Below are 13,147 nucleotides of genomic sequence, written 5' to 3' on the forward strand. Positions count from 1 at the left end.
GCAGCCGAGAAGGCGGACTCCGCCGAGATCGGATTTCCAGAGTACCAGTACCAGTACCACTACTGCTGGGCGGCAATTGATTCTTAAAAAACGTTGACAACTTACATGTTGCAACTATATGCTGCCGCCGCGTTGACAAATTGGCCGCATGTAGATGCAACATTGAGCGGAAATTGGAAATTACTGAAAAGAGTTTCTCGAAAAGCAGAGCATACGCCCACCAAAAATGTGCTTGCGGGGTAATCGTAATCCCCGCGAAAACGAAGATGAAGTAAGAGCACCGAACACCCAACTAATAATCGCATAATACACGTACCAGGCTAATGATTAACCTGCATCATTATCGCTCGAAGATCTCAGATGCTTCCCTCCAGTTTTTGTGTTTTTTGTGCCCATCGAAAATTAGCTGCCGTATCTGCAGAAGCTCTTCCGAGTGGAGTTTGGGCTCTGGACTGGGACTGGGGACTCTGGATGGGATGGGATGGGATGGGATGGGATGGGATGGGCTGGGTCCAGGGGCAGGACAACAAAGCATCCTGCACTTTTACTCGCCCCATTCAAGCCAAAACCAGGAGGATGATGGCCCCGAGGCAGAGACCTGCAATCTGGCTTTATTTTATGCGCGGAGCGCGCTTAAAAATGCAGTCAACGTCTCCTTGGATGGGGCAGACAGGAACCTGCCGCTTAGGCGAATGCCTAACGGGCCCCAAAAAGGCAAACGGCCCGACAACAGCAACAACAGCAGCAACAGCACAGCAGCAACATCTACAGCGGCAGCAACAAATGGCATTAAAAAAACCATCACTGCGGGGCGAGGGAAAATTCACTGCATCCTCCCACTTTTTGCTGGTACGCGAATGTTGCCTCTAGATGGGCCTATTATGTTGCTGTTGCTGCTGCTCTCGATGTTGCTGCTTGTCGACTGCTGCTGTTGCTGCTGTTCGCCAATCATTAAATGCGTTTTTCATACTGTTGATTTGGGTTTTACTTCTTTTTTTGTGCGGGAGTTGCCGCTGCGATTTTTGATTTATGAACCAGCAAATGAGTTCGCAAAAGGAGAACGGCGAACACGAATGTATATCAAATAAGTATACACCCACACTTCCGGCTGTAAATTGAATTGGGGGCGTGGCCGTAGGAATGTTGCACCCCATGTTGCCGTCGGGCATTCAAATAATTATGCGCATGTTGCTGCCGTCTCTTCGATAGTTTGGTTTTTAGCACAGATCAAAGTGCCAGTGCCAAGAAAAAAAAAGAACGACAGCGACAAATCGCTGAAAGTTACAGTTTAAGTTGCTGCCGCACCAGCAGCAACAGTTGCTGCCAATCACCGCAACAGCAACAGCAACTGCAGCAGCAGTGGATAATCAAAATTCCAGCATTTTCACCTGTTGCTAAAGCTTGTGCAGCCTGACATGTGCCGCACATGCCGCGCTGCCATTTGTCTGCACTTTAATGATGCGCCACATCTAACTGCAACTGCAACATCAACGGCAGAGGCAGAGGCAGCAACATCAACCATTCACATGCACGCAGAAAAAGTCAAGTTGTTCCTTGACTATGCTTAATAAAATGTGGATACTTAGATTGTATTACTTTAAACAAAGCAAATATATCAGTTGACCACCTTGATTAAGCAAATAAAATTCGGAAATTTATTTGTGACATAGGTTTAAAAGGGCAATACAAAAAGCTTTCCACGTTCACTGTTTAAATTGTTAGGATCAGATTTGATAAATATAAAATGTACTTAAAATGTTTCCAAGTCATGAGGTAAGTTCATGGAGACTTACAAGGTATACGGGAAAAATGTCTTCATTTGTATTTTTCAATGTTGCAATAACTTACATATGTAAGTGCGGAAGTTTTCCAGCCAATATCACATTGTCACTTCTGTGTTTTACTCAAAATGTATTAATCGCATTTTGTAAGTAGGTGCACATATCACCACTTTGAAGACAAGAGAAGAAACAGAATTTCCCGATGTGGTGGTGCATTCAAAAACGTATCCATTATTCATGGGAATAATCATTAACATAAGTGCTGCAGACAAATGATATCGAATAATCCAGAACTGCGTTAATGACGCATGGGAACCAGACGACCCGGAAACTGCAGTTTAGGAAGCGCCAGAAGTCGACGCAAGAATTGTAATTTGTAGTCTTGCAGCATTGTATGTACGGAAGTTTATCAGAAATTATCATACTATTATTGTTGCGATTTTCAATTTCGCATTGCATTCGTAAACTGGCGAATGACATTGCGAAAACATAAAAATGTCCGAAAACAATCAGTGGCCTTCAATTCATACCCCTTACTCGAAGAGTAAAAGGGTATATTGTTTTTTGGGGAAAGGTGTGTAACAGGTAGTAATACGAGTTTCCGACCCTATAGTGTAAAAAGCACAACCCTCGGAAACCATAACATCTACAAAGATATGCTCATTTGATTGCTTACTATTTAAAAGTTAAACAACTATTAACATAGTTACGTTTACGTGATGTACCTAATTTGTTAATGCAATAAATTTACAAATTTTCTCCAATGTGTTGTTTAAAATTAATTCATAATAATGACTCCGAAGTTAAACTCTACTTAAAGCATATATTTTGTCAAGTGTTTAAGCTGAAAGTCAAGGACAAACCTTACTCCTAAGAGTTTTAGGATGAACTCAATTTTGTAAAGGGTTATTAAAAAATTACTTTTCTTATTTTACTTATAAATTACTATGCTCCAGGGACGTGTTTATAAATAATTAATTTATCATTTTACCATTTTTATGGGTGAATATCTTCACAAAATAAATATTTTAACACAATGGGAGGGTTAACTCCATGTTACCCTTTTCTGTAGTTAGATAACTAGTTTTTATAGTGACCGTTACGTTAAGATATTACGAATGAGTGACTATCTCATGGAAAAAATCGCCAATTCGATGGGTTAGGCCCATTTAACATTTACTTGGAAATTTTACGAAGCACTTGTTTTTTCCGTGTGTAGAACACAATTTTGACTAATATAACCTTGTATTGCGTGCAAATAAATAAATAATGCAATGGCATATACCAAATGTCTGACATTTTGCATCGGCCAAAGGTGTTGAATAAGAATTGCAGCCCGGAATCGCGGGTTCTATATATCTAACATATAAGGCTTCGGACGGGTGACAGAAGCAAAGTTAGACCAAAATGCCACCCAACAGCAACGACACCTCCACGGGAGTGCTTTTCGAATCGGATGTGGATGTTGGTTTGACCAAGGATTTGACCAACCTCAGGACTACCGATGGCAGCAAACTGGAGCTGGTGTGGCTGAACATAGTGCTGTTCGTGATCCTTCACGTGTCTTCCGTATACGGAGTGTGGTTACTCTTCACGGAGGCCACTTGGACCACCGTGCTGCTCTTTGCTCCCGCCTTGGTGATCACCATTTTGGGTGTTTCCGGTGGCGCCCATCGTTTGTGGGCCCATCGCACCTTCAAGGCAAACACGCCGTTGAAGTTGATCTTCCTGTTCCTGAACACCCTGGCGTTTCAGGATGCGGTCTACTACTGGGCCCGGGATCACCGGGTGCATCACAAGTACACGGAAACGGATGCGGATCCCTATAACTCACAGCGTGGTTGGTTCTTTGCTCACATCGGATGGCTGTGCTGCCGAAAACATCCCGAGGTGGTGGAGAAGGGCAAGCAGATAGATCTCTCCGATCTGGAGGCCGATCCCCTGGTAATGTTCCAGAAGAAGTACTACCTGTGGTTGATGCCAGTTATTTGCTTCGTCCTGCCCACCGCCTTGCCCATGTACCTGTGGGGCGAGTCCTTGAATACCTCCTGGCATGTGATGGCGTTGCTCAGGTGGTGCGTCAGCTTGAATCTCATCTGGATGGTCAACAGTTCCGCCCATATGTTCGGCATGAAACCCTATGACAAGAACATATGCCCCGTGGATCAGGGCTTCCTAATCAGTTTCCACGTGGGCGAGGGGTACCACAACTACCATCATGTCTTTCCTTGGGACTACAAGAGTGCGGAGCTGGGGCCATGTTCTCAGGATGCGACCACCAAGTTCATCGACTTTTTCGCCTATCTGGGCTGGGCATACGATCTTAAGAGTGTGTCCTTGGACATGGTTCGCCAGAGAGCTCTTAGGACGGGTGATGGCTCCCATCCCGTTTGGGGTTGGGGTGACAAGGATCAAAAGTCGGAAGACATTGGCGACACCACCATCACCCACCAGCGAAAAGAGGCGTAGAGCAAAAGTTCAAAAAAAGTGAACTGCTGTGAATCAATTGAATTTCAAATGAGCAATTGGTTACCGCTGCATTAAATTAAAGTCTTAGAAATTAAGGGGAGAATTCCTCGACCTGCCCTACTTACTGAAACTTTCAAGGTTCTTTGTCCGAAAAATTATATATTTATAGGTAAAGCTTGAGGTAGCTACGATTGAGTGTAAGTTTTTGTTATATTTCAAAATATCCATATATCTTTTACGGTTTATTTCTTTATTCTAGGCGACATGATGAGAAAAGATGATAATTTTAAATGTCCCTCTTATAATAAACTGCTTAAGTACAACGTGAAGAAGCGACAACGAATCATTAATAGATGTTACCATTTTTTTTTTATTTAATGGGACAATATAAGATAAAGAAAATAATTAAAAATGTACCCTTTATAATAAAACCTCTTGAGTACAACGTGAACAGCCGACCAACGAATCGTTTCTAGATAGAAAGTTAAATAAACAAATCTGCTTAGTTGACTTCTGGCCCCTGAAGAGAATACTTACTTCTCTCTGGGGGGACGGTACATTTGCATTTTCGATTCGGCACTGCAAAGAATGGAGGAGGTGGCTCGCAGCGGGCAGTCGGCCCCACACAATGATAAAGAGAGAGTGAGAAGCGGGAAGACTTAACTAGAAACTGTAGATTGTCCGTCCAAAAGGCCGGTGAATTTATGGCCAGGTGCCAATTGGGGTGGGGGCATTTGAGAAATGTCCGTGCTGGCCACACTAATTAGTTTGCCCAGGACCCCGAGGCCATTGCATAATTTAGGTAGCGAATTCCTTTTGGCTTTGGCCAGACCAACAACGCCCACACATCGGAGGAGAAGAGTTGGATCTTTCCTGGAAAGAGAGGCCGCTTAGGGCCATGCTAATACCTCCACCCTTCCTGGAAGCCGGAATCCGACCAGGCCACTCCATCTCCACATCCACATCCACATCCCAGAGATCATAACCCGAGGGATCGGTGATCCACATTTGCATAATTGCAGACCAAAGTCGGCGCTGACTTCCCCGCTGAAAAATAATAATTCCCTTTCGAGTGATTCAATTTTCCTGAAATGGAGCGAAAGCAGAGGAAGTTGCCCAGCCACCGACGCTTAGACCAGGAGCTGTCCTTCCACCAAAGACTCCTGGGCGGTGTGCAAAAGAGTTTCGGGTGAGCCAAGTTAAGAGTAATGGGTTTTCGTAACGAAGAATCTCCCACAGATCCCCGTTGGCCTATGAAGCTCATTCGCCTTTGGCAAAGGACAATAGATTGTCGTAAGAAGGTTTCGATTCTAGTGTGGTACCAGCCTCCTAAGCTTTTCTTGTTCCCAGAGACTTGGAGACCTTCATAAACGTCCTGAAGTGTGGATTTGGAACTGGTTGCTTGGCCATGCCAAAGGCTTTTCTGTATTCGGGTTGGCTAATTGGTCTTATAAGCACTTTCGCTCTGACCTCCTTTGTGCTCTATGCGATGCATACTCTGGTAGCCCTTATATCATATAATTAAGGAACCTTGAGATCTAATATTTCTTTACAGCTCCAGCATATAAATGCGTTGGGAAATCAATATCAAATTCCAATGCTCAGTTATCGAAAAACAGTGGAACTGGCTATCAGCATTGGTCATCCCAAGATTCGATTTCTGAGCAAGCCCTTTGGGTAAGTTGGTATTAGATACAAAGTATACTCCTGATAAAACAAAGCTCTATAATTTAGATACTTAGTGGATGTGCTGATGTGTGCCTATCACTTTGGAGTGGACTGTGTCTACGTGGTCTTCATAGCAAAAAGCCTTAAGCATTTGGGGGATTTACACTTCTGGCCCTTAGATGAGAGGCTCTACATGGCTTTTCTTGCCTTGCCATTGATCTTAACGTTTTTAATACGCGATCTAAAAAGCCTTGTGCCATTTGCCTTAACTTCCAACATCCTCCTGTTTCTAGGTGAGTTTTTCCCCAATTCTTTTGTTATCTTTACTTTAAGTCTTACCAATTTTTTCTTCCCATAGGCTTTTGCCTAATATTAAGCTTCCTGCTCCGGGGTCTTCCCAAGTTTGAACATCTTCATGCCATTCAGCCATTGGCGAACTTTCCACTGTTTTTTGGCACGGTACTTTTTGCCATCGAATCGGTTGGAGTGGTAGGTTTATTATTAGTATTATTAGTAATATAGTACCAAGAAAATAACATTATTTGTAGATCCTAGCTCTTGGCCGCAATATGCGAACGCCGGAGGATTTTCTCGGACCCTGTGGGGTTCTAAATCAAGCTATGATCGTGGTGATTACCTTTTATGCGATCTTTGGTTTTTTTGGATACTGGCGGTATGGTCAAGATACGGCCAGCTCTGTTCTGGGGAATCTGCCTGAAAAGGAATTGTTGGTATTCTTAAGCTACAATTTGACTACCCTAAATATTGTTTTTATTAGTCTCCCCCAGTTGGTAACTGCAATGTTCGCCGTGGCAATTTTCTTCAGCTATGCCCTGCAGGGTTACGTAACTGTGGATATTATCTGGCGGAATTATTTGGAACCAGAGTTGGAAGACGGTTCTACCAGTGCGGTAGAGTTCTTGGTGCGAATCGCCTTGGTAATCGCCTCGGTTCTGGTGGCCATTCAGTACCCGGACTTTGGACTGCTGCTCTCCTTTGTGGGATCCTTTTGTTTGGCACAATTGGGTCTAATCCTGCCGGGAATCGTGGATCTATGCATTCGCTATGAGGAGGGCTACGGACCTGGAAGAATCTTTTTTTACCGATCAATGCTGTTTATCATAATGGGTCTAGCCGGTGGAATGACCGGCACAGTGGTTACCCTGCGCACCCTCCATGCTCGTTATCCCGTCATCAAGAGATTTTAGTTCGAAATGTAATCTTTTGCACTACCAATTTAACATGAATAAATAAATCAAATTGCTTTTTATTTTTAAAATCGTTTGGGGTTTCAATCCCAACCATTAAACAAATTTTGGATCTCTGATAAATCTCTTAAAAATCGATAAAACTAATGTCGTAGAACAGAGAGCATACATTTTTGATTATGTTTGTTTATGCTTGAAACCCTCTTAAAATGTTAGATTTTTCAAATAAAATTTAAGGTTCTTAGTAAATACTGCCATGTCCATGAAATATACACACAACTCCCTTTTTGTAAAAATTTAAAAAAAAATTAACAAAAGCGAACATGGCCGATAAAGGGTAAAGAAGAGTACAGTCCTTACAGTCAAATACTAACTTTCTGATCCGCAGAGGATATAATCCTTACGAAAATCGAAATGTGGTTAAGCCTATATCGTAAGTGTCTTAACTTCCAATAAGTTGTTTACCCCGTTCATAATATCTTTACAGGGATTTTGGGGCTTTCATTTCGCTACTCAAAAGCGTGGTGGGAACCGGAGTGTTGTCCCTTCCCTTGGCTTTTTACTTTGCAGGCATCATTAATGGCATTGTCCTGCTCATTTTGGCTTCAATAATGCTAATTCACGGCATTCAGATGCTGGTGAGTCTAGGGAGCCGTTCTTAAAGGTAGTTACCAATCTTGTCTGTTTTTATAAGATTATTTGCATGGTGGAGTGCTCCCGACGGATGCAGATCGGGTATGCCACCTTTCCACAGGCGATGGAGTACTCCTTTGGCCAGGGACCCAAGTGCTTCAGGTACTGCTCAAAAGCTGGAGGATATTTCTGCGATGGATTTTTGGCAGCTTCTCAATTTGGTGTCTGTGTCGTTTACATTGTCTTTGTGTCAGTCAACTTCAAGCAGCTTATAGACTTTTACTGGGGAGTGGCTGACATAAGGATCTATGTAACCGTTATTGGACTCCTCTCGATAGCCCCATTCCTGATACGGTCACTGAAGTACCTGATACCTTTCAATATAGTGGCCACCATTCTCATATACAGCGGCTTTCTTATGATGATGTACTACTTGTTTGTGGGTCTGCCTCCGATATCGGAGCGCAATATCGTTTTTGGTCCTATTGAGAAGTTGCCTTTATTTTTTGGCATCGCTCTTTTCTCGATCACCTCGGTGGGAGTGGTGAGTTCTTAAAGTAATTAGAATGGGTTTACAATCCTTACAAATGGTATTGACTTGTTTGCAGATGCTGGCCGTCGAATCCCAGATGGCCAAGCCGCAACATTACCTTGGTTGGTTTGGAGTTCTCGATTGGGCCATTGTGATAGTTTTAATTTCTTATATATTTTTTGGAATCATGGGCTACTGGCGGTATGGCGACCAAATTGCTGACAGTGTCTCACTTAATATTCCCACAAACGAAGTGTGAGTTTATCTGTAATTAGATTAATATAAAAATAATCATTTAATTATTTAAACAACATCCGTTGTTCAATATAATTTCTAAATAGCGGAAATTGTTTAGTACTAAACGATGATACAAAACTTATCCCATTATTCAGCGATGCAGTGTAGTTCACGGCATCGTCAACACTATTACATTATTTCGAAAACTAACAAAACATTTGTCATCCCCAGACTTGCTCAGGTTTCCAAGGCCTTTATTGCCATGGCCATTTTCCTGTCGTATCCCTTAGCCGGCTATGTGGTAATCGACATAATAATGAACCATTACTGGAACAAGAGTGGAGAGCTGAAGCACGCCGTGCTGAAGGAGAGCATCCTCCGAGTGGCTATGGTGTTACTGACCACCATAACTGGCATACTTGCCCCGAATCTGGGTCCCCTGCTGTCCCTGGTCGGAGCTCTTACCATATCGCTGTTGAACCTGGTATTTCCCGCCCTGATCGAGATCTGTCTGTATTATCCGCCGGAGTATAACTATGGCAAGCTCAAGTGGAAGCTCGTAAAGGACATTTTTTATGTAGTCATAGGCCTCATTATTTTGGTGCAAGGCACCGTTTTCTCCATAATGAATATGATCAGGGAGTGGGGTGGTGGACAAGGAGCGACAACTGGTGGCACGGATGGAACCACTACAGTGGACACCACAACAATCGAGAATTTCACCACTCTGCTCACCACAGCCATTGCAGCTACCGATGAACCCACTCAGGAACCCGCTTTAAGATTTCTATAGGGAGTAGGCTTTATATTCTGGTAGTCCTTATATCATATATTTAGGTATCTTTCTTATTCTTATTATTTTTAGATGCACCATATCAATCAGATCAATGCTCTTAGTCTTAATGGCCTTTACCGGTGGAATGGCAGGCACAGTGATTACCATGAGCACCCCCACTTTCGTTAGGCTGTCATAAAGAGTCATAAGATATGGATACTCTAGATTTTCAAAATTATTTTCTGTTTGTGAAAGTATAACTAACTCAATAAATATTAAATAAATATTGATAAATCAATTGGTCGTAGAAGCGATATAGAAATCATAGTTCTTAATGAAAATAAAAAGTGTATGCATTCTGAAATTGTCAGTTTTATCGACTTAACTAATGGCAAAGAATCGCTTATTAAACTCACCGATTTTTTGATAATGTTGAGAACATCCACAGTGCCTTTCCTTATTCCGTCAACAATATTTGAAATTTTCCTAAGAAATTTCAGTTTCTTAGTAAATACTGCCATGTAATTTACACCCACAAATTATTTTCTTACATAAATTTTTAAAAGAAAAAACATATTTTCTAAATGGCCGATAAAGGGTAAGAAAAGCGCAACTTTTTAACAATAGATCTCTAAAGTTCTGATCCACAGAGGCTATAATCCTTACGAAAATCGAAATGTGGCTAAACCGATATCGTAAGTTTCCTTACTACCACTAATTATTTTACCGAGTTCTATTTTTTTCTTCAGCGATGTTGGGGCTTTTTTTTCTCTACTCAAGTGCGTGGTGGGAACCGGAGTTTTGTCCCTTCCCTTGGCATTCTACTATGCTGGCATTATCAATGGCGCTATCTTGCTAATTTTGTCTTGTATAATGCTTATTCATGGCATTCAGATGCTGGTGAGTCTAGTGAGCTGGCCTTTTTATAAGTTACCAATTTGATGGGTTCCTTGGCAGATTATTTGCATGGTGGAGTGTTCCCGTCGGATGCAGATCGGCTATGCGACCTATCCACAGGCGATGGCTTACTCCTTTGGCCAGGGACCCAAGTGCTTCAAGTACTGCTCAAAAGCTGGTGGTTATATATGCGATGGAGTATTGGGAGCTTCGCAGTTCGGCGTCTGTGTCGTGTACATTCTCTTCGTGTCTGCCAACGTAAAGCAAATTTTTGACTTCCACGTGGCAGTGGCTGACTTAAGGATCTATATAACCGTCATTGGACTCCTCCAGATCGGGCCGTTTCTGGTACGCCAGCTTAAATATCTGGTTCCCTTCAATATAGTGGCCACCATTCTCATATACCTTGGCTTTCTTATGATGATGTACTACCTGTTCGTGGGTCTACCTCCAATATCGGAACGGAATATCGTTTTTGGACCTATAGAGCTGTTGCCCTTATTTTTTGGCATCGCTATTTTCTCGATCACCTCGGTGGGAGTGGTGAGTCCCTAAAATGATTATAAAGGGTTTACAATCCTTACAAACGGTATGAAATGTTTTACAGATGCTGGCCGTCGAATCCCAGATGGCCAAGCCACAACATTACCTCGGTTGGTTCGGGATTCTTGATATGGCCATAGTGATAGTTATAGTTTCGTATATTTTCTTTGGAATCATGGGCTACTGGCGCTATGGAGACCAAATTGCTGATAGTGTCTCACTCAATATTCCCACAAACGAGGTGTAAGTTTAACTTTAACCATAACTATATTTGAACAACTTTTCTTAACAAAATAAGAATGCGAATTCTTCAGAGAAAGAGGAAGCAACATATACCTCTCAGTTTTTATCTATTTAAGCCTACCTAATCAAACAACACCCACAGACTTGCTCAGGTCTCCAAGGCCTTTATTGCCATGGCAATTTTCCTGACTTATCCCTTGGCCGGATATGTGGTACCCGACATTATAATGAATCACTATTGGAACAAGAGTGGCGAGCTGAAGCACGCGGTCTTGAAGGAGAGCATCATCCGGGTTGTGTTTGTGCTGCTTACCACCATAACTGGCATACTTGCCCCGAAAATTGGTCCCCTGCTGTCGCTGGTCGGAGCTCTTACCATATCGCTGTTGAACCTGGTATTTCCCGCCCTGATCGAAATCTGTCTGTATTATCCGCCGGAGTATAACTACGGAAAGCTGAAGTGGAAGCTCGTAAAGGACATCCTTTATGTAATCATTGGCCTCATTATTTTGGTGCAAGGCACCATATTTTCCATTATGAGTATGATCAGGGAGTGGGGAGGTGGACACGGAGCGACAACTGGCGTCACAGATGGAACCACCACTGTGGACACCACAGCTACCGAGAATATCACCACTCTGCTCACCACAGCCATTGCAGTTGCAGGGGAACCCACGCAGGAACCTGCATTCAGGTTCCTATAAGGCAAATAGAGAAACCCTTTGAACTTTATACATGGAGATATAATTTTGTAGCCCTTATTTCGGTCTCATTTTCTAAAAACTTGTTAATCATTACAAAATTTTGGTGGGCCATAAATGCATTTAAATTTTAAGTTATGGTATAATATTAGCATAACGATATGTCTAAAATTGTAATTGTAACCCTACCCATTTGAGATTCTGGTCAGGAATATCCAAGTCAAGACTTTAATGTAACTTCAGAGAATATGTAAGAAACATTGCCTTGAAGAAATATTTGTATAATCAATTGGTATCAATAAAATGTAAATCCCCTTTTTAATAAAATACTAGGCTTTTTACTACATTTAATTATAACACTAATTAACAGTGGTAAAAGTGGATTTCATACACTTTAATAACATTTTGTATTGCAAGACATATACACGCTTCAAGGGCCTTATAAATATTTTAAATATAGTGTTTTCATTTGCCGTTGTGTTTGCTATGGAAATGGCTTTTGTTTTGCAGATACTTTTACTTAGTTTGACTAGCAGACGACTGAATAATTAAACAGTCGAGTTCAATGCTTGGTTGGCGAGGCATTTAAAGCCCTCCAGGCAGCAGGCGCCATTCCCAAAGGTCAGGATCGCCGCCCACTGATTTAACCCCCACCTGAGGCCGGGCACAAGCCATTATCGATGGCGATGACGATGTGGCATTGGCATGGCGGTTAATTCCCTCATTAGCTGTGGGAGTTTGGCGGAGGCGGAGGCGGAGGCAGAGGCAGAGGATGCCTGGCATGTGGCAAGTGCGGAGCCAGCAACCTGCAGCCAGCAACCTGCAGCAAGAAACCTGCAACATGCAACACGAGGTGGACAGGCAGCAACCTGTAAGCCTGTTCCTTCGATGCCGGCCACTCGTCAGCCCACTTAACGATGTGCTCCGGAATTTATGCCGATATGGTAATGCATCTACGCTGCGACTGGGACTGGGACTCAGACTGGGACTCTGAATCTCGAGACTGCCTCATTATGCCATTGATGGACTGCAGTTGAGCATTTGGATTGCGTAATTTATTGTTTTGGGTCGTTTCGGCCCGATAAACTGGTGTTTGGCTGCCGTCTGTTGGCTGCGTCCCGTTGCCACTTCGATTTCAACCAAAAACGGTCAACGGGTCCGCTGTCATTTGTGTGGCATTTTTTGCCAACGCCTGGCGGCAATCTCACTTTCCGCCGGGGGATTGCCTTGGTTTGGCCATTTAAGGCTCTAATTAGCTACGCAGTCGGCATGCAAAGCGATCATATCTAATGGTTTCTAAGGAAAAGCGATCGAGCCACACGTGTTTCTCGTTTCTAGTTCTTATTTTTATATATACCATATGTATCCTAGCCCATTGGATCCCTCCCAGCGAGGAGGTCACCGGGTTAAGCAGCGGCCCCGAAGAGTTCTGCGTATACGCAACTGCGGCTCTGTGATTG

General features: G+C 42.9%; 4 protein-coding genes across 5 annotated transcripts; all 4 read left to right on the forward strand.

Moving 5' to 3' along the window:
- Nucleotides 1-3,154: 3,154 nt before the first annotated feature.
- On the forward strand, nt 3,155-4,701 carry Fad2. Its single transcript, XM_017086311.4, has 2 exons — nt 3,155-4,447; nt 4,510-4,701. The coding sequence occupies exon 1, from the start codon at nt 3,189-3,191 to the stop codon at nt 4,248-4,250; it is 1,062 nt and encodes a 353-aa protein (XP_016941800.4). The 5' UTR covers nt 3,155-3,188; the 3' UTR covers nt 4,251-4,447; nt 4,510-4,701.
- A 65-nt stretch (nt 4,702-4,766) lies between these two features.
- LOC108018736 (proton-coupled amino acid transporter-like protein CG1139) lies at nt 4,767-7,198 on the forward strand. The gene is made up of 8 exons (XM_017086310.4): nt 4,767-5,439; nt 5,490-5,543; nt 5,601-5,751; nt 5,806-5,927; nt 5,985-6,211; nt 6,277-6,407; nt 6,467-6,645; nt 6,697-7,198. The coding sequence occupies exons 1-8, from the start codon at nt 5,342-5,344 to the stop codon at nt 7,124-7,126; spliced, it is 1,392 nt and encodes a 463-aa protein (XP_016941799.4). The 5' UTR covers nt 4,767-5,341; the 3' UTR covers nt 7,127-7,198.
- Nucleotides 7,199-7,329: 131 nt separating this feature from the next.
- Nucleotides 7,330-9,581, forward strand: LOC108018742 (glutamate transporter polyphemus). Of its 2 annotated transcripts, none has more exons than XM_065864495.2 (7): nt 7,330-7,463; nt 7,515-7,559; nt 7,614-7,764; nt 7,821-8,303; nt 8,368-8,546; nt 8,760-9,341; nt 9,426-9,581. In XM_065864495.2, the coding sequence occupies exons 1-6, from the start codon at nt 7,450-7,452 to the stop codon at nt 9,319-9,321; spliced, it is 1,434 nt and encodes a 477-aa protein (XP_065720567.2). In that variant the 5' UTR covers nt 7,330-7,449; the 3' UTR covers nt 9,322-9,341; nt 9,426-9,581. The 2 variants fall into 2 exon arrangements, with proteins under 2 accessions (XP_065720567.2, XP_016941806.4); XM_017086317.4 differs by having other exon boundaries at nt 7,332-7,463; nt 9,394-9,579.
- A 177-nt stretch (nt 9,582-9,758) lies between these two features.
- On the forward strand, nt 9,759-11,916 carry LOC108018738 (glutamate transporter polyphemus-like). Its single transcript, XM_017086313.4, has 6 exons — nt 9,759-9,901; nt 9,954-9,998; nt 10,053-10,203; nt 10,261-10,743; nt 10,808-10,986; nt 11,129-11,916. The coding sequence occupies exons 1-6, from the start codon at nt 9,888-9,890 to the stop codon at nt 11,688-11,690; spliced, it is 1,434 nt and encodes a 477-aa protein (XP_016941802.4). The 5' UTR covers nt 9,759-9,887; the 3' UTR covers nt 11,691-11,916.
- The last annotated feature ends 1,231 nt before the right edge of the window (nt 11,917-13,147 follow it).

The sequence above is a fragment of the Drosophila suzukii genome, chromosome 3, assembly GCF_043229965.1.
Source record: "Drosophila suzukii chromosome 3, CBGP_Dsuzu_IsoJpt1.0, whole genome shotgun sequence".
Classification (NCBI taxonomy): Eukaryota; Metazoa; Arthropoda; class Insecta; order Diptera; family Drosophilidae; genus Drosophila; species Drosophila suzukii.